The sequence below is a fragment of the Vombatus ursinus genome, unplaced genomic scaffold, assembly GCF_900497805.2.
Source record: "Vombatus ursinus unplaced genomic scaffold, bare-nosed wombat genome assembly UNPS02010980.1, whole genome shotgun sequence".
In the NCBI taxonomy this organism is placed as follows: domain Eukaryota; kingdom Metazoa; phylum Chordata; class Mammalia; order Diprotodontia; family Vombatidae; genus Vombatus; species Vombatus ursinus.
The window spans coordinates 54,936-73,102 of NW_020950758.1; the positions used below are offsets into that span (position 1 = coordinate 54,936).

Here is an 18,167-nt window from a genome sequence, read left to right on the forward strand (position 1 = left end):
TGGCTTCCCCGTAGCTTGAATGGATCGATTTCTTCCTTATCCAACCTCAGAGCACTTTATAACTTCCTGAGCTTCAAATCTCATTTTTGGCATGTTCATCTGCTCTGGCTAGATGCTAGGTTCCTTGAAGACAGAGATTGTCACGTTATCTTTGTGTCTACCCAGTTCCTGCACCGTGCACAATGCCTGGTGGGTGAAGGAGTGGTGTGGTGGGACAGACGAATGGTACACTCTGTTACGGTAGAGTCTAGTCTACCCCAGAGGCTCCAGGAGTAGTGAAGGCAGTAGGTGCTCCGGTCAGAGCAGAAGGAGCTCATTCTCAGGTACGAGCTTTCCAGAGAGCTTCTGGGAGGTGGTGGCATCGAAGGATTGATAGGATTCTGAAAGGTGATTGAAAAGTAGGAGCAGAGGTGGGAGAGGGACCATTGGGGAAGCTGTGAGGACTTTCCAGTTTGCCTGGAGGACACACTCCCTCATTGGCTGGTCAGTGACAAGTACCCTGAGCCCAAAGCCTTTGTCCACCATTGGCCTTCCTGAGGGATGCAGAACAGTGAGGTAGGATACTCCCCACAGAGCACTGGGTTCCAAGTCAAGTACCCGGCCTCCACCGGGCATGTGACCTTTCTGGGGGTCGCTGGTGGTTTTCATCAGTGGCATGTGTTAGCCATTCTGTTGAGATTACTAGGAGAAAGTAAAAATGCCGGGCAGGCCTTGCTGCAGGCTTCAGACCCAGGAAGGAGTCCCTGCTCTTAAGGGGCTCCTGTCTGCTGGAGGAGAACCCCAAAAGGGAGCTGGGGGAGGGACAGTACCCAGCACAAGGGCATGAGGAAGTCCGCCTTTCAGGGGAGAAATGATGAGGTGTCCAGCCTGGCCCCCTTTCTTAAGTTGAGGGTTTGGGAGGAAGTCTCTGATGCCCACCCTCCACCCCATCCAGTCAGAGGAAGGGATGTGAGTTCCAGAAATTATTTGATCCTTCAGGATACTGAGTTTGCCTTGGGACAGCCAGATAGGTGGTATAGTGGTTAGAGTTCCAGGCCTGGAGTCAGGAAGACCTGAGTTCAAATGTGACCTCACGTACGTACTAGCTGTGTGACCTTGGGCAATTCACCTAACCTCTGTTTGCATCAGAGTCCTCATCTGTAAAATGGGGATAATAATTATACCTACCTTCCAAGGTTGTTATAAGGACCAAATGAGATCATTGTGAAGTGCTTAGCACATAGTAGGCACTATATAAATGATAGCTATCACCATCTTCATCGTCGTTCTTATTTTATTGTTGTTGTTGTTAAATGGAGGTTGTGGAAGGAGCTCTCTGATGTCTGCCCTGTCCAGTCAGAGGCAAGGAGAGTCCTTAGGGGTGCCCCTCCCCTCACGAGAGCTCTGGCCAGTAGGTCCTGTTACTATGTCCATTTTACAGATGAGGAAACTGAGGCGGAGATCAAGTGACTTGCCCAGGGTCACAGAGACAGTAAGGGTCTTTCTGACACTAGGTCTCGCTTCCTCTCCTTGGCACCATCTAAGTGCCTAGAGTATCTCCCATTTCCTGTGCAGGTATCTTGTACATACATAGTTGTTCGTTTGTCTCCCTGTTCGAGTGTGAGCTCTTTGAGGGCAGAGACTAGGTTTTTGCCTTTCTTTGGAGAGGCAGCAGCTGCGCAGTAAGAGGAAAGGAAGGGGGCCAGCGGGTAGGGGCACCGAGGCTGGCAGGCTGACCCAGTTCTTTGCTTTGGTTTCCTTTGAGGCAGCGTCTGTGCTCCCGAGGTGACAGGTGGGAGCCTTTGCTCCTTGCCTGCTCCGCTGGCCCCAGGCCGAGGCTCCTCCCTCTCCATCCCTCCCCTGCCTCTGCTCCTGAGGACGGAGGGAAGGCCGGCTGGCCCAGCCCACGCCGGCTCTGGGATTTCAGGGCTGTTGGCAGTTCATGCTCCCGCTGTTTGTTTTGGCCTCTGTTTCTGTTTATTTGGATTCCGTCCTGTTAAAAGCAGTCTCCATTCTGAGGTCCTCTAACGTGTCTGTTAACTTCTGGAGGCAGATTTCCACGTGGAGCAAAATTGCGACCCTTGTTAACATTTCAGAGGCAGTCCATCGTAGTCGCTTCCTGATGCCCGGAGTAAACAGTGCTTCCCAAGGCTGGTACTTGATTGCAGCTAAGGAGGCTCCGTGAGTGCCTTCCCTCCCTTTGGAGGAGAGCCAGAGGACTCTCTCGCCGCTTTTGTTTCTCAGGAAAGACAAACGTGACATACTTATGCTCAACACCCCATCCAGCCTGTGGGGTCGGACCCCTGGTTGGAACAAGACAAGGGGCAGCGTGTGGTGCAGGCCACGGAAGCCCCTGAAGGAGCACGAGGCCCACATGAGGCCACTGTTGCAGCAGAACCCAGGGCTGGCCAGAGTCCAGCCAGCATCCAGAGGCACAGAACCATATCCCAAAAATCCCTTTTGCCCATTAGTTCTCCCATTCAGAAATGCATCTCTTTGCCTAGTTCAAAAACCTTTTGCTTGGAGGTAAAAGTACCACAACTGGACAGGCATGAGTTTGACTTCTTCAGAACAGGCAGTGGCATGTTTGTGTGGGTCTGACCCGGGCTTCCTGAGGCCATCTCGCAGGCCTGGGCTGATGGGCAGTGCCTCCTTGCTCACCCTTCCTGGTCCTAAGGAGAGCCCTTTGGCAGTGAGGCATTGCCGAGGTGGGCCTTTGCCTGCCGCCTGCTTGCGTGTCCCTGGTCTTGCCCGCCAGTGCCGATGGTGAGCGCTCATGCTGGCCCACAGAAACCAGAGGCACGTCAGGTCAGGGTCCCTGTGCCTTCTTCCTGGAGGCATACTCAGTCTGCTGTGTTCTCTCTTAGGCTTTTTCTTGAGAAGCTACCAAAGCACAGAGACTACAAGACGGCAGTCATCCCTGAAAAGAAAGAAACTGTGAAGGTGAGCTCGCTCGCGCTCCTGCAGAGCCCCCAGCGCTGCCCTCCCTGTGAAAGGCTCCGGCCTGGCCCTGCCGAGCGGGGTCTGCCTCGGCTGCTTTGTCCTGCCACAGCCAACCTGGACCAGGCTGTCCTTCTGTTTGTTTTTATTCATCCTGGCGTCTTTTCGTTTCCCCCCATCGCTCTTCCTCCCCCTCCTCAAGGGCCATCCTTCATAGCAAAGAAGTTTAAAAAGAAAAAGAGGAGAAAAAGGAAAAACAAAAAAAAGAGAGCTGATCAGAATGGTGACAAGAGCTGAGGTCCCCCTCCCCGTGTGCTGCCCGGCTCTGCAGAGGAGCCAGGGAGAGGCCTCTGATTGCTTTGTGGAATCTTAGTCACGTCTGCATGCTTTCTTTAATTCGTTGTTAACGCTGTGCATTCAGCCCCACAATGAGACAAGATGGGAATGCCCCTAACATCCCTTCTCTTTGTTGTGTCCCAGAAACTAAAAGAGATCGCATTTCCCAAAGCGGAAGAGTTGAAGAAGGAGCTGCTAAAGAGATATACCAAAGAATATGTGGAATACAATGGGAGAAAGGTCAGTGTGGCAACCAGGAGCCTCTGCTGATTTCCTGGGCCAGTGGCTCAGCCTGACCTGCTGCCTCCTCCTTCCAGGAGGTGGCCATGATACGGTAGTCGTCACAATAGCTCACACATTTCTGTAGCGCTTTAAGGTTTGCAAACATTTTTCATCCGTTTCCTCATTTGAGCTCCACAAGAACCCTGACAGGTAGGTGCCTCCCATTATTCCCATTTTATAGATAAGGAAACTGAGGCAGGCAGAGGATAAGTAACTTGCACAGGGTCACACAACCAGTAACTACCTGAGGCTGGATTTGAACCCAGGTCTTCTGATTCAAAGTCTGGTGCTTTCTCCACGGCACTCTATGTTATGGAAAAGGCAGTGGGGTCTTCAGTTAGTGGTGGTATTCCAGTGGTTGTTTGGACACTGGGGGCAATCACCTCTCTGAGTCTGCTTCCTCGATTGTAGAAAAGAGGACGGAATATTTGTGCTTCCTATTTCCAGGGTGTGTGTAGATGGCAAAATGCTGAAATAAGGAATAAATACCCACAAGAAATGCAATAGAAATTAGGGAAACAGGGATGGAGTCTTCAGAACTCTGCACTGAGCCTTGGATTGGCAGAGGGGAGGGCTGCTCCCAGAGGTCTAACAGCACGACGGGCCCCATGAACCCAAGCAGGACAGGGGAGCAGCTGTCGGGAAGCTCTGGCTGGGTGTCCAGCCTCGGGTGAAGCCCTCGTGATGCCAAGAAGGGCACGAGCGGTCCCTTCCCTCCAGCAGCTCACATTCCAATGGGAAGGCGATAACATGATGATCATTAGGTACACCGAGTGAGGAGAAGGTGGCTTTAAAGAGAAAGCCTCTAGCAGTGGCCTGGGGCGGGGATGGCGGAGGAAGACCTGGGAGAACCTGAGAGGAGAGATGGATTGTAGTGGGCCGGGAACAGCAAGGCTGCCACTGTGGCTCAATCATGGAGTAGACAGAGGGGAGGAGAGTGTAAAAACATTGGGTGGGCTGGAGCCAAACTGTGAAGATCTTTAAATGCCCCCCAAAGACCTTTATAGTTGACACTCGAGGTAATAGGGAGCCATGGAACCTCATTGAGAAAGGGGTGACGTGGTCAGAAAGTGCTTCAGGAGCATCCCGTTGGCAGACGAGTGTGGTGGGAAGAGACCAATTAGAAGTTGCCGGTCAAGAGATGATGAGGACCAGCTCCAGGAAGAAGGAGGGTGTAGGCGAGATGTGTGTGTGGTGGTGAGGGGGTGGAGGCGCAGTAAGAAGGCCTGTGTAGCTGCAGTTGAGTGTGTCTGTTGGGTAGTCTTCCTGAGGTTTGGAACCACTGCAGTGTGAGCCCAAGTCACTCTCTTTCTTTGCAGAAGAAGGAAACAGAGGAGTTTGCTCGAAACTTGGCCATCCAGCAGCAGCTGGAAGAGGAACGGCAGAGAGTAGCCCAGCAGAAGCAGCAGCAGGCAGAGCAGGAGCAGTTTCATGCCTTTGAAGAAATGATCCGTCGGCAGGAGCTGGAAAAGGAGCGGCTGCGGATAGTGCAGGAGTTTGGGAGGCCAGACGCAGCTCCTGAGGTTCTGGGTGGTCCCCTGGTGCCTGGTGTAGAGAGGCCCCCGACAGAAGTGTTTCCTCCAGCGCCTGGCCTCCCCAGCCCGTGGCCAGGGCCAGCCAAGCCCCCGGCGGTGGACAGATCCTTGAAGCCCGGAGCTCTGAGCAGCCCAGAGCATAGTGAGTCTTTCCCTGACCTTTGGGGTAGAGCCTGGGTTGGTGTCACCAGACACCAAAAAGCTCCCTTCCAAAAGAGGAGCTGGCTAAGTGGGTGGTGAGAGAAACCCACTTGAAAAAGTTCAGCGACTTGTTGCTGCCACTAGTCATTGTGGCTACAGGCAGGGGCAGTGGAGAATGGGCCGTTACCCTAGGCCCCATGGCTGGTGGGGAACCCAGTTGTTTTTCTAGCTGGTCTCAGCATCCTTGGCATGAAAACCAACACTATTAGGGAGTAACCTAAGGGTTGTGGAGGGATTTGAGTCTCTCCCACTACGTCCATCATCCTTTCAAAGGAAATCCTGCACCTCCTAGGCTCCGCGCTAGCACCTAACTGGTTTTACTTTTTTTTGGTGAGGCCAAAGAATTGTTTCCCCCTGAAAGCACTTTTGATCCCTAAGGGCCTCGGCCAAAATAAACATTCTGGACGATCCGGTCAGGAGAGCAGCTCACAGTCTCCTGCCATTTTTTGACCCTCCGAAGCCGGCCTCCCAGACTCCCATTGTTTCGTGGTGGTCACGGGCCCAGCTTCCTGAGTAGGTGCAGAAAACAGCAGAGGCAGAAATCACGGCATGGAAGCCACGATTGGTGGAACCCTCCCTCCAAGGTGTCATTTAAGGAAATCCAACGAAATTCGGAGTGAGCCAGGTGTCCTGGAGCCCCAGTTAAGGAAGTATTGCATGATGAGTTACAGCACGACGCTCAGGAAAGGGGAGGCTGGAAGGACTGCATTCCAGGTGCCCGGACTGGCCAGCGTTCAGGCTGCGTCCGCATCGCTTCCTCATGCTCTCGTTTTGTGAACTTCTCTTCATTCGAATTTTACAGAAATTGAGATGTTTGTACAGAAAACCCAAGAAACAGCAAGGTTTCCCTTTTCCCCCTTGGCTTCTGACTCCTGTTGTTTTACTTTTTCAGGCTAATGGCCTGCTGGCTCTGCGTTTAATCTTGTAGAGATCATCCCTGACTTAGATGAGAGTAATAGCACAGTTGCTTCACAGAAGACAGGATGTTTTCCAGCCTTCAGTGCTGGAAAGTACTTGCCACAGCTATTATCTTCTCCGTTTTTCAGAGGAGAAAGCTAAGGTTCAGAGACCCTAAGTTATGTGCCCAGGGTCACCCAGCAGGCGAGTGAGGGTCAAGGTGGGAGGGACTTACTACAAGCATTTGTGTAGAACTTTACTGGATGCAGAGCTCTTGACACATGACATCTCCTGTGGTCCTCGGCCCTGGGACGGAGGGGCTGTTATTATCCCCATTTTACAGCTGTGGAAACTGAGGCTCTGAGGGGTGAAGTGACTTGCCCAGGGTCACACAGACAGTAAGTGTCTGAGACTAGATTCACGCACAGATCTTCCTGACACCCCAGTCCAGCACTCTTTCCGCTGCATCACGTCCTCTGCAGCTATCAGCCAGGTACCTTCTGGGCACAAGGCCTTGTGCTGGATGCTGGAGATACAAAGAAGAAGAAGGTGGACAGTCCCTCCCCTCGAGGAGCTCACAGTCTAGTCCCAGCAACAGAACTTGTAGACAACAAGAGGTCGTGAGTGCAGAATGAGCCACGAAGGCGGGTCTGTGGCGAGGAGTTTGCAGACTGGCAACTTGAACCCAGTAGGCCTTGGAGGAAGCAGCTGAGGTAGCCAGAGAGGAGGAGGTGGGGGAAGAAGAAGAGGAGGAGAGAAGGAGGCAGAGGCATTGCAGGAGCTTGTCAGGCCCAGGCCCCCTCGTTGTGCGATTTGTGAGGGCTGTGGCATCTCCTAGATTCCATGGTTTTGAGGGTAGCATTTTGTTCTTTGGGGTTCTGGGGACACACAAGAGAAACAAGCCGACTTAGAACCTGGACCACTTTCTAAACATCCGTGGTTATAAGGTAACAGATGGATCAGAACCAAGTGAACGCCAAATCTCATCGAACACGTTTCCTTGAGGGACCATCCTTGCCCACCCCACCCCCCTCAGCAATACCTCCATTACCCCAAATCCCCCTGAAACTGACTCCCCTGGGAAATTCTCTTCAGAGCCTGAGACTCGGCCAGTCTTGGAATCTTGAGTTCAGATTAACACAGCCCCAACCTCCAGAATGGCTTCAACCTTCAGTGTACTGTGACCGACCTGGGCCCCTCCGTCTTCTAACTTGTGTGGAGCTCCCCAAAATAACTAAATCAGGAGATAGGTGTCTCCCCAAGTCACCCCGTGCTGCCACGAAGGCAATCCCTTTCACTAGTATTTAAACCTCAACAAGAATGGAAAAGAAAAGTAAATAAACACATGGCTGTCCAGCAAAATGAGGCCAACCTGATTTGGATTGGGGGCCGCTGGGCAGCTGGTCTGTTTTCCCATTGATAGAAGTAGCTGAACCCTTTGTTGACATCGACTGATAAAACAGACCTTTGGTTTCAGTTTGGGTTATCTGGGAGCCTGTGGACAAGGAGTGGAAAGAAGAGGTTTCAGTAGCTAGTCTCCCCTTTGGGTAACCTTTGCTTTTGTAAGGAAGAGCCTAGCTTGGGGCTTTAGTAATACAACCAAGGCAACATATCCCTCAGAATATCCTAGGCTTGTAGCCTCTGACCTTTCCCCTCTTACCTTTTGCAGTACCCACAGTAGATGGACTTCGCCATATGGTGGTGCCCCAGATGCTCTGCCCGCAGTTTCTCCAGTTGGCGGATGCCAACACTGTCCGTGGTGTGGAGACGTGCGGGATCCTCTGTGGGAAGCTGGTAAAGTAAACTCCTCCCAGGCCTCCCCTCAGCAGTGGCCCTTTGCCAGAGGTCGCAGAATGATGGGAAGGGCCCTCAGAGGTCACCTAATTCGCCTTGTGCTTGCCCAAAGATGTGCTGGTTTTGAGGGCCCCCAGCCTCTGCTTAAGTCCTGCAGTGATGGGGGCCTTCCCCCCGGAGGCCTCCCTTCACACTGGTCCCCCCTCAGAAGTGTACGCTCCTCGATGTTGCCATTGTCCATGTTTCCGTATTTTAAACCTGTCCTCCTCATGTGATCAGTCATCTGCCCTGCTGTGCTCATTAGTCAGGGACACTGAATCTCTAGTTCTTTCTTAAATACCAAGTCATTTGCATTGTCAGCAGAGGTTACCAAGTGCCCATGGCCTGCTTAAAGAATACCCAAGAATGCACATATACATTGCTTCTTTGGGTCCTGTGCGAGGGTGATGTCTTGCACCTGGCAGGGAACAAAAGTGTAAAGGTGGCGGGCACTGGGGCATAAAACATTGGGGGTGGGCACTGTGTGCAAGGAGGTCTTCCTTCTCTGGGTCTCAGTTTTCCTATCTGTGAACTGGGGCTTTGGACTAGATCGGGGGCTCTTATCCTGGAGTCCATGAACTGGTTTTTAAAAAAATATTTTGGTATATTTAGCTTCTTTTGTAATCCAATGTATTCTATTATATGCATTTAAAAACATTTTTCTGAGAAGGAATCCAGAGAGGTCTAGGACACAAAAAATGTTAAGATCCCGGGCCAGACAGTCTCCTAGGTCTTGTCATTTGGCCAGTTGGCCCGGACCGCAAGGTCTGTGCTGGGGCACTGGGGAAGACAAAGTGGAGAGGGGGATCAGGACACCAGACCAGCACTGCTCACCTCTCAGGCCCCAAGAGCTGCCACGCTTGTCGCTCTGCTGATCATAATCGCTGCTTCTTTCCTCCCCTGTGACAGATGAAGAATGAGTTCACCATCACCCACGTCCTCGTCCCCAAGCAGAGCTCAGGCCCTGATTACTGCAACACAGAGAATGAGGAGGAGCTGTTCCTCATCCAGGATCAGCAGGGCCTCATCACCCTGGGCTGGATACACGTAAGTGCTGCCCTGCCCCGTGGCAGACACTCATGCCGCTTTCTTTCTCCATGTTCTGCCAGTGTGGGGGCGTGCAGACTTCCAGGCCCGCCGGGTGCCGGGGCTTACTGGAGTATCGCAGTCCCTCTCTCCCTGGGAGTGTGGCCCTAGGGGATTTCTCAAGAACCGTACTCAGAAGCCGGTAGGTAGCAGGAGGGCCGTGAGAGCACACAGACTCCTTAAAAGCCAGGAATGCTTTATCTTCATCTTGGTTCCCCAGTGCCCACCCACAGTAGGTGCCCATAGTAGGTGCTTGATAAATGCCTGTTGGCTGACTTGCCCATGTTTCTAGAACAGGGTGGGATTTGAACTCAGGCTCCTCTCTAAGGCTCAGTTTCCTCATCTGTGAAATGGGGATAATAATGCTTCACAAAGTTGTTGAATAAAAACCCTAAAAGTTCGAGATAGAAGGCAGCCATGCCCTGATTGTCACCTGATCAGCCCCCAGGTCCTCCCCCTATCTCCGGGCTGGCTTTCTCACTCTCCTGGAGTGGGGTGCGGCACCATGTGGCTTCCTTTCGTCCCTTCTGGGTGGGCATTCTCTCCGGTTCCGTCCTTAGCCGCCCTTCCCTTTGTTCACGCCATCCTTTCCTGTTGGATCTCATCGATTTCAGGGTTTGAATTGTCTGTCCTCATTAATGGTGCTTGGGTTTTGGCCTCTATCCTTGGTCTCTCCACTCTCGCCGCCACCCTGCCCTCTGCTCCGTGTCCTGCTGGCCTAAAATGGAACTTGCTTGGCCACCTGCCCTCTCACTGCCCGATTTCTCCACTGTTCTGCCAGCCTGCCAGACACAGCATCTTCCTGGATCTTTGAGCTTCCCTCCTGACACCTTTGATCTTCTCCTTAGTGTTTCTTGTATGTGGCCCTTTCTTTTCAGGCCCATAACCGCCCTTCTGGAACACCAGCCTTTTCTTACTTCATACCCAGGCTACTGCAATAGCCTGTTTCCCATGTTTCTGCCTTCATTCTCTCCCCTCCTCTAATCATTCGGCACACCGCTGCCAGATGAACCTTAAGAGAACACAAAACCGGCTGGGTGCTTGCTCCCAGCTGCCTGCTGCTATGCAGGGTCCCTCATGATCTGGGTTACTAGCCTTCTTTCTTATTATTCCCCCCATGAACCCTGTAGTTTAGCACAGTTGGCCTCCAGGTGATCTCTGATATGGCCTTGCTGTCACCGCTTGAGGTGGGCAGGTGGGAGCTGGGACCAGCCTCGAGTTGGAGAGCTGAGGTGTCCTTGAGGATAGACCCAGGCTGCCAAGTGGGCTTGACGAGGCTCCCCAGAAGGAAGCCCCCTCTGTAGCCAGCATCCTCCCCCGGGTGCTGGCCTTGTGCCCTGGCTTCTTCATCCAGCCCTTTCCTGTCCAGTTGCCCAGGTGCCCTTTCTGAAGTCCCAGCTGCCTCTCATCTACTTTCCTGGGACCATCCTCCCCCCACTCCCATTTCTGATTCCCTTGTGTCCATCCATCTTTCTGCCATCTGGGCTGAGCCAGCTCAAGATGTGATCTGGGTTTGAATCCTGGCTTTCCTCCCATTTGGGACTACCGACCAATCCTGCTTCTTCTCACACATTCCCATTGTCCGGCATACATGAGGATGGCTCTTTGTAGCCAGAGGTCCTCCCGTCCACCCTCCCAACTCACCGAGACTTTATGAAGATCCGTTCCTCATGGGCCTGACATGTCCCTCCTACAAAAACCTCATCCCTCCTTTGGCATGTGCTAGCTTCCTCTGTCAAGTCAAGCCCACTTGGGAATATTTGGGCACCCTGCATCCCATGGGGTTATTTCCTCACTTAAAAGACTGTGTGTCCCCCCTTTGGAGACCTAGCTGAGGAAAACCTAGAGAGGGGATTTGAAATGCTATCAGAAGAGAACAGGAGGCCCTCCAGGGCATTTTCCTTCACCCCTACTGATTTTCTGTGCAGCTGCAGATTGTGCTTTGAGAAAAGTCTGTAATGAGGCTGAGAGCATTTTTTTTTCCTTTTAAAAATCTCTGTATTGCTATCTTTTGTTTTATACCACCTTTATTGGGCACCTAGTCGTTGCCAGGCACCAAGACTTGAGTTCAGATTCGACCTCAGATATTCACTAGCTGGATAGCCCTGGGCAAGTTACTTAACCTCTGCCTGCCTCAGCTTCCTCATCTGTAAAATGGGGATGATAATAGCACCTCCCTCCCAAGGTTGTTGGGAGAATCAAATGAGATGATAATTGTAAAGCTCTTAGCCCAATGCCTGGCACATAATAAACACCATATAAATGTTAGCTGTTATCACTCTTAGCATTATTGTTATGTTAATATCCAAATATATCCTTTCCCTTACACGTTGAGCCTTCAAAGAAAGTGGGGCCCATTGTTTTCCTGATCTTGAGACCTAAGACTCTTTTTCTTTTCCCTCCCTCCCCGGGGTCATGCACCGGCAGGCTTAGAATTCTGCCAACGTCCATAGGCCCTTCTACCTTCTCACCCAGAAATCTCCCCTGAAGGGGCTACCCTCTGTTTCTTCTGGACGTGATTGGTGCTCAGTGACACCCAGAATCTCCCAGGTAAAAGGAGAGCCCTCCTTGAGGCCAGCTGGTTCAGCCTCCCCTGAACAAGAATCCCCTTTGTCCTGATTTCTGCACTCGGGGCCCAGCTGAAATCCCTCTTCCAAACAATGGACTTTCCAGGGCTTGAAGCTTTCAGCCTTGACCCCTCTCTATCCTCCCCTTCCCCCCACCCCCCCCACACACACACTCGCCCCACATACACACACACACATACACACACACACACATACACACACGTGGCTAGGACAATGATGCACTTTCAATACTGGTCAGAAAAGTTGGCAGAAAAGCCTCAAGTAGCTCCTTTTAACTACAGACTTGAAGTGAGCACCGGCCTATGGAATTCTTCCTTGGTTGTGTCCTAATGCCTGAGGCTTATGAATAACCTTTAGAAACCTTTCTCCAGAAGGACATTACCCCTCTCTGTCTAGACCAGCCTTAGCTTCATCCCCCTCTCTCTCTAGCGTTCTAGGTCTTTGGCATGCACTGCATCCAGTGATGAGGGAGCTCCTCCATTTCCTTCTAGGCCTCTAAGCCAAGGTGTCTGGCCCCTGGAGCCTGGCTAGTCCGCTCAAGTGGCCAGATCTTCATTTGCCCCAGAGCCCGGGTCAGGGAGCTCGTGAGGTTCCCAGGACATTTCAGCTCTACAAGAAGCTTCTCTGGGGTTTGAGGGTTTTCCTCCTTCTTTCAGGTGGCTTATACACACTAGAGCACAGGTACCCACTTTCTTTTTTTCTTCTTTTTCTGGGCATTTGGGATTAAGCGACTTGCCCAGGGTCATGCAGCTAGTAAGTGTCAAGTGTCTGAGGCTGCATTTGAACTCAGGTCCTCCTGACTCTAGGGCCAGTGCTTTATCCACTGCGCTGATATGTTCCACATATCAGAGTATATGTGCAGAAGTGATCGTCCACTTTTGAAGGAAGCCGTGTATCCGGCCACTTACTGAGAGCCGGGTTTGGCTCTTGCTGCAGCGGACCGACCTCGGGGCCCTGGCCCACCGGTCTTGTCTACTTTGTCTCTCTGCTCACAGACTCACCCCACGCAGACAGCCTTCCTCTCCAGCGTGGACCTGCACACACACTGCTCGTATCAGATGATGCTGCCAGAGTCGATTGCCATCGTCTGCTCCCCCAAGTTTCAAGAGTGAGTAGAGGAGATTGGGCTCTGGGCTCTGAAGGGGCCCCTGGCCCTCTGGCCTGCCTGTAGGTTCCATCCTGTGGCGTGTCTGTTGGCTCTTCCCGTGAATATTTGGGTGCCATAACGGAGCCCCTTTGGGGAGGCTTTCCATAGGCAGCAGTTTGGAGGCTTAGCCAAAGGAAAGCCAGAAAAGGGGCCAGAGATGGGACTAGGAGAGAACCGGGACCCTCCAGAGCATCCGGTACACCCATCGTCCTTTCTTCCCACAGGATTTGTCCTTGGCTTGGCTTCTCTAAGCAAAGTCAGCTTGATTGGGGGAAGGAGGGGCCCCGTGGCTCTGGCTTTGCCCCACCTTGCGAGGAGCAAGCCGAGTGGGTACAGAGCGGCACCAGAGCCAGTGAGCAAGGAGATGGTGGGGTGTGTCCAGGCAGTTGAGGTTCACCCGAGACCTTCTTGTCTCATTTCAGAACAGGATTCTTTAGGCTGACAGACCATGGACTGGAGGAGATTTCTTCCTGTCGCCAGAAAGGATTTCATCCACACTGCAAGGATCCCCCTCTGTTCTGTGTGAGTAGCAGTGCTGAGCAAAGTGGGGCTGGGGCTCAGCACGAAGTGAGAGGACAGGCCCAGGATCTATGTCTGCAGCCCCCTTCCCCTAGCCAGTAGAAGCAACTCCGGGCCGATGCCTGAATCATCGAGGTCTGGGGGGGGCGACCCTCGGCCACTAGATTGGCTCAGGGGCCAGGCTAGTTTGAGACGGTTGGGATTTCCCAGCTTGCCAGACAGGATGGCTTCAGTGGCCTTCCTGAGAAGCTTCCCTGCCACATGAGCATGGAGCCATTCTAAAACCAGCAAGTCCCAAGGAGCTCCCCGAGAAGGGCTGGGAAAGCCATCTTCAGCTCTCCTTCCTCCTGCGGGGCCTGGCTGCCTGGGAGCCCGGGGAAGCTCAGGGCTGAGAGCAGCCTCTGATTCTGTGGTGCCTGGGCCTGAGCTCCATCTCTGTGCCCACAACAGCCTCCTGGGCCTGCTGTTTTTAGAGAGAAAGGACTTTCCAGGGTTTTCAGGCTTGTGCTTTCTTCCCTTGTAGACCTGCAGTCACGTGACCGTCGTGGACCGAGCAGTCATCATCACTGACCTTCGATGAAATGTTGGCCTTAACAACTTCCAGTTACTGTAAAAGAGCTGTCTTCTCTTTGTCCTCCAGAAATGCTTGGGAGCTTCAGGGGAGGTTTGCCTTTAGGTTTCAGGGGTTTCTAACTGAAAAAAGGAATCTGACATCAGCCAAGGGAGAGCTGGCTGTTCTGTGCTTTGAGGTGAAGAAGAAATGACAGAACGCAATTCGAGATGGCATTTGATTCTGTTTTTCACTGACAGTACTAACCTAACTTCTCTAACTTAGCTCTCCCCCTTCTCTCTTTCTTTGTCACTGGTTGATTTGTTCCCAGTTGAACAGATGGAGGGCATGTGTACGGGCAGAACTGTGCTGACCCATTTAAGGGTCTTTTCTACCCTCCTGCAGTTTTGAAAGGGTTAAGCATGCGGACACTTTAAAAATGTGATACCGTGTCCTATGGCAGGGAGTCACATCCTTTGGGGAGATTGCGTCCCTGCCAAGGTTGGCCTTGACTCAGGGCTCGGACAGAGCAAGGGGAGGGCAGAGAAATCTCACCAGGTGGATCAAGGGAAAACACAAGAGCTCACAGAACACTTTTGTGCGGCTGGCCAGGGATATTTTTGTTGTTTTTTAACAAATGATTCCAGAGAGTTTTTTTTTTCCCACTAAAATAAAGTAATTAAATAAACTCAACCATTACCCTCTGCTCTGGAGTAACCGGCTAGAGCAGGAGTGTGTTTATACACTGTTAGGAATAAAGACTTGGGCCTGGGGCCCAAGGAGAGAACTGGGGCGTTTGTCCTGTGTCACTTCCCCCACCATCATGCCTTTTCTTCTGTTTTCTCCTGAGCCAGAAAGTCTTTTCTAAGATGGAAGAGAGGTACCTTTCCCTGAGATGTGGAGACTTTATTGTACCTCAAGGAACTTTGTTTGTTGATTTCTTGTGCCCATTCAGCAAGATGTAGCCTTTTGTCAAGAGCACCATCTTGCACCATCTCATGCCCCAGCCGTCTCTTTGGTCACGTTTCCTTGGCTTCTTTTCTCTTGACCTTTATTGTATCCCAAGTAAGGGGTAGTCTGGAGCTGCTGTTGATTTTTTGTCCTTCTTCTTAACGAAAAAAAAAGTTTTCTTGATGCCTTCTGTTTTAACGTCGCAGTTATTTCTGGGAGTTCTGTTCCGCCAACTCTGCTTCTCTGGAATTGAGCCTTCCCTTGTGGCAAAGAACGAGCTAATGAAGAACCCCTGTGCCGTGCGCTCAGCTGATGGCGTGTCCAGCCTTCGGCCCTGGTGATCGTCCACCTCTGCTGAGAGGAGGGCCCAGGACCATTGCTGGGCCTTGGTCTCGTTTGGTTTGGGCGGGGTTGTCTTCACAGTTTGGCTTCCTTTTACCAAGAGTTTCATTTCCATTGTCGTTAGTCATTGTATGTATTGTTTCATTGTATGTATTATTATTTTGGTTCTACTTCTTTCACTGTGCATCATTTCATACAAAGCTTCCATTTTCTCTGAAATTCTCGTACTCGTCACTTCTTCTAGTCCAATAGTATTCCATGACGTTCTTATACCAGTTTGTTCAGCCGCTCCCCGCTGTTCGTGGGCACCCCCTTTGCTTACACTTCCTTGCTACCACAAAAAGCATCGCTCATAACATTCTAGTTTACAGGAGTGGGGAGCCTGCAGCCTCAAGGCCACATGTGGCCCTCTGGATCCTCAAATGCGGCCCTTTGACGGAATCCAAACTTCACAGAACAAATCCCCTTAATAAACGGATTTGTTTTCTGGACTATAGAGAGATTTCCTCTTCATCTTTGACTTCCTTGGGGTGTCTCTGCCCAGTAATGGGGTCGCTGCATTGAAGAAGCTGAGCGGTACCATCGGGTGTTTTGGCCCAACGCGGCATGCTCGTCCAGGATGGCTGGGCCGGTTCACACCTGCAGCCGGGCCCGTCCTCCTGCAGCCCCTTCAGCATTGACTGTTACCATTTCTACCATTTTTGCCAATGTTCATTGTGAGCCCACAATTGCGTCTTGTCTGAACCGTCACCACAGCCTCCGGACCAGATTTCCCTGCTCAAATACTGTTAGCACTTCCTTATTGACCAGGGAATCCACTCTCAGCACCTTGCCGTGGCTTCCCTTCAAGGCCTCCCCGATGAGGCCACAGCTTGTGCTTCCAGCCTTACCCCTTCTGATCGAGCACATACACTGGGGACCCTGTACCTCAGCCAAACTCTGGATCATGTCCCAGACACACCCCGGGCTTTTCCCTCCCTTTGCTTCTGCTAGGCTCTGCCCCAGAATATTCTTTGTTGTATTAGACCCAACCTTCAAGGCCTAGCTCCACAGTCAACTCCTTCCCTGAAGAGGCCCCTCCTGACACACGCCCTCCAGGTGGGACCTTGTACTTCGTCCCAGGACCACGATCATTTCCTGACTGTCCTCAGTCCTGTGCTTATTTTATTCCCTGAGGCCAGGGAATCTACCTTGGGATCCCTCCCAGGCTAGTGCAGTCCCTACTTCATGGAGAGAGGTTTGTTGAATGAGCTGATGAATGACCTTGGGGGTAAGAAGGCAGCTGGGGAGGATTCCTCCTCCTCCTCCCCCTCCTCCTCTCCCTCCTCCCCCTCCCCCTCCTCCTCCTCTCCCCCCCTCCCATGGTTAGGAAGCATTCCATATGGGAGATGCCCCGTTTTTCCCAAGGAACAGTCCTAACTCTGCCTACTTCCCATTATTCTCCATCCCCATCCATATTCATTCAACATGCCCATTATATCCCCAGCGCTGTGCCGGGTATTGGGGATTGGGGGAGAAACGGCCTGTTCACACAATTGGGGTAATCAGGGAAGGCCTCAAAGAGGAGGTGGCCCTTGAGCTGAGTTCTGAAGGGAGCTGGGGCTTCCAGGAAGCAGAAGTAAGGCCAAAGAGCGTTTTGGGCATGGGGGTCAGCCGTGCAAAGTCATGGAATGTATACGGAGAGCAGCAAGCAGCCAGGTGTATTGATCCCACAAGCAATAGGGGTCTCTGGAGTTTTCTGAGCAGGGAAGGAGCAGGGCCAGACCTGCGCTTTAGGGGTGTCACTGGGCAGCTAGTCAGTGGAGGGAGGCTGGGTACTAGGACCTGAATTAGGGGCCTTTGCAAGAGTCCAGGCGAGATGGGATGAGCATCTGTTCTATCGTGGGTGTCAGTGTGCTGTCAGGAAGGACTGGGCACCTGACTGCATGAAAGTGAGGGCATGACACTGAGGAGGTGAATGTGAGGGGCTGGCCAGAGAATCAGAGAAGGTTCTGGTGGCGGGGGGGAGATCCTGAACTGTTTTGGGCATCAGTTGGAGGTGTCCCATGGCGTCAGCCCTGGAGTCAGGAGGACCTGAGTTTAAATCCGGCCTCAAACACATAATACTTACTAGCTGTGTGACCTTGGGCAAGTCACTTAACCACATTGCCTAGCCCCCCCTCCAAAAAAAAAAAAGAATGGGGTTGTCAATTTTAGCCTCAGTCTAAGAATGATGGGAGCCTCCTGGCTCAATTTCCCCATTATGTTCCTATAAAAGGGAATGTTATCCACCTGGCTATTCCTGAGTCTGGCTGTGAGGTGGATTTGATACTACATGGTTGGAAAACTGAATTATCTGAATCCAAATACAGCTAAGGATGTTTTATCCTCTCATATTTGGACCCTAAATCTAGTCACTGTTATATATCTAGGCCCTGCAGTCTTTTCTGTCAGATTTGTGTCTTTCAGACTACAGGCCATTCACCTACAGTTAATAGCAAACAGCGAGTACCAGCCAATGTGCCCCCCCACATCATTCCCTGGATGCAGCCTGTGCTTGCTTCCAGTCAACCTCCTCTTTGGGACCCTCTTTGAGGCAGGGACAGCTCTATGCCCCTTGCCAGCAGAAAGCAGTTTCAGAAGCCGAGAGTTTCGCCCCTTACCACAAAAGAATTTGGGTCCCATTTGTTTGAGGGGGGAATGATGAGGATGGGAGCAAGACCCCAGAAAGGAAAAACCCTGGACTTTCCCACATGGCCACATCTCTGGTATTTGCCTGAGGCTATAATTCCCTCAACTGGCCTTTCTTCGTGGCTACATCCAATCTCCCAATTCTCTGTTACCCTTAACCTAGCCTAGCCCTCCATTGTTTTACCTCCCTGTGTCCCCTGGTCACTTTCCACCCATAATCCTATCTAGGCTCCATTCTCCCTTGGCCACATGGGCCAGGTCCCTGGAGTTCTATTACCTCCTAGACTGCTTGGCCACTCCTAGATCCCTCT

The 18,167-nt window shown here is 52.0% G+C and overlaps 1 protein-coding gene across 1 annotated transcript in view; it reads left to right on the forward strand.

Annotated features, from left to right (window-relative positions):
- Positions 1-14,684, forward strand: part of STAMBP (STAM binding protein) — a 28,884-nt gene extending 14,200 nt beyond the window's left edge. Inside the window, exons 3-10 of the mRNA XM_027855630.1 lie at positions 2,847-2,922; positions 3,400-3,495; positions 4,857-5,214; positions 7,840-7,964; positions 8,913-9,050; positions 12,673-12,785; positions 13,247-13,346; positions 13,867-14,684. Coding sequence (XP_027711431.1) covers positions 2,847-2,922; positions 3,400-3,495; positions 4,857-5,214; positions 7,840-7,964; positions 8,913-9,050; positions 12,673-12,785; positions 13,247-13,346; positions 13,867-13,923 — 1,063 coding nt within the window. The 3' untranslated portion in view covers positions 13,924-14,684. The remainder of the gene's footprint in view (positions 1-2,846; positions 2,923-3,399; positions 3,496-4,856; positions 5,215-7,839; positions 7,965-8,912; positions 9,051-12,672; positions 12,786-13,246; positions 13,347-13,866) is intronic.
- The last annotated feature ends 3,483 nt before the right edge of the window (positions 14,685-18,167 follow it).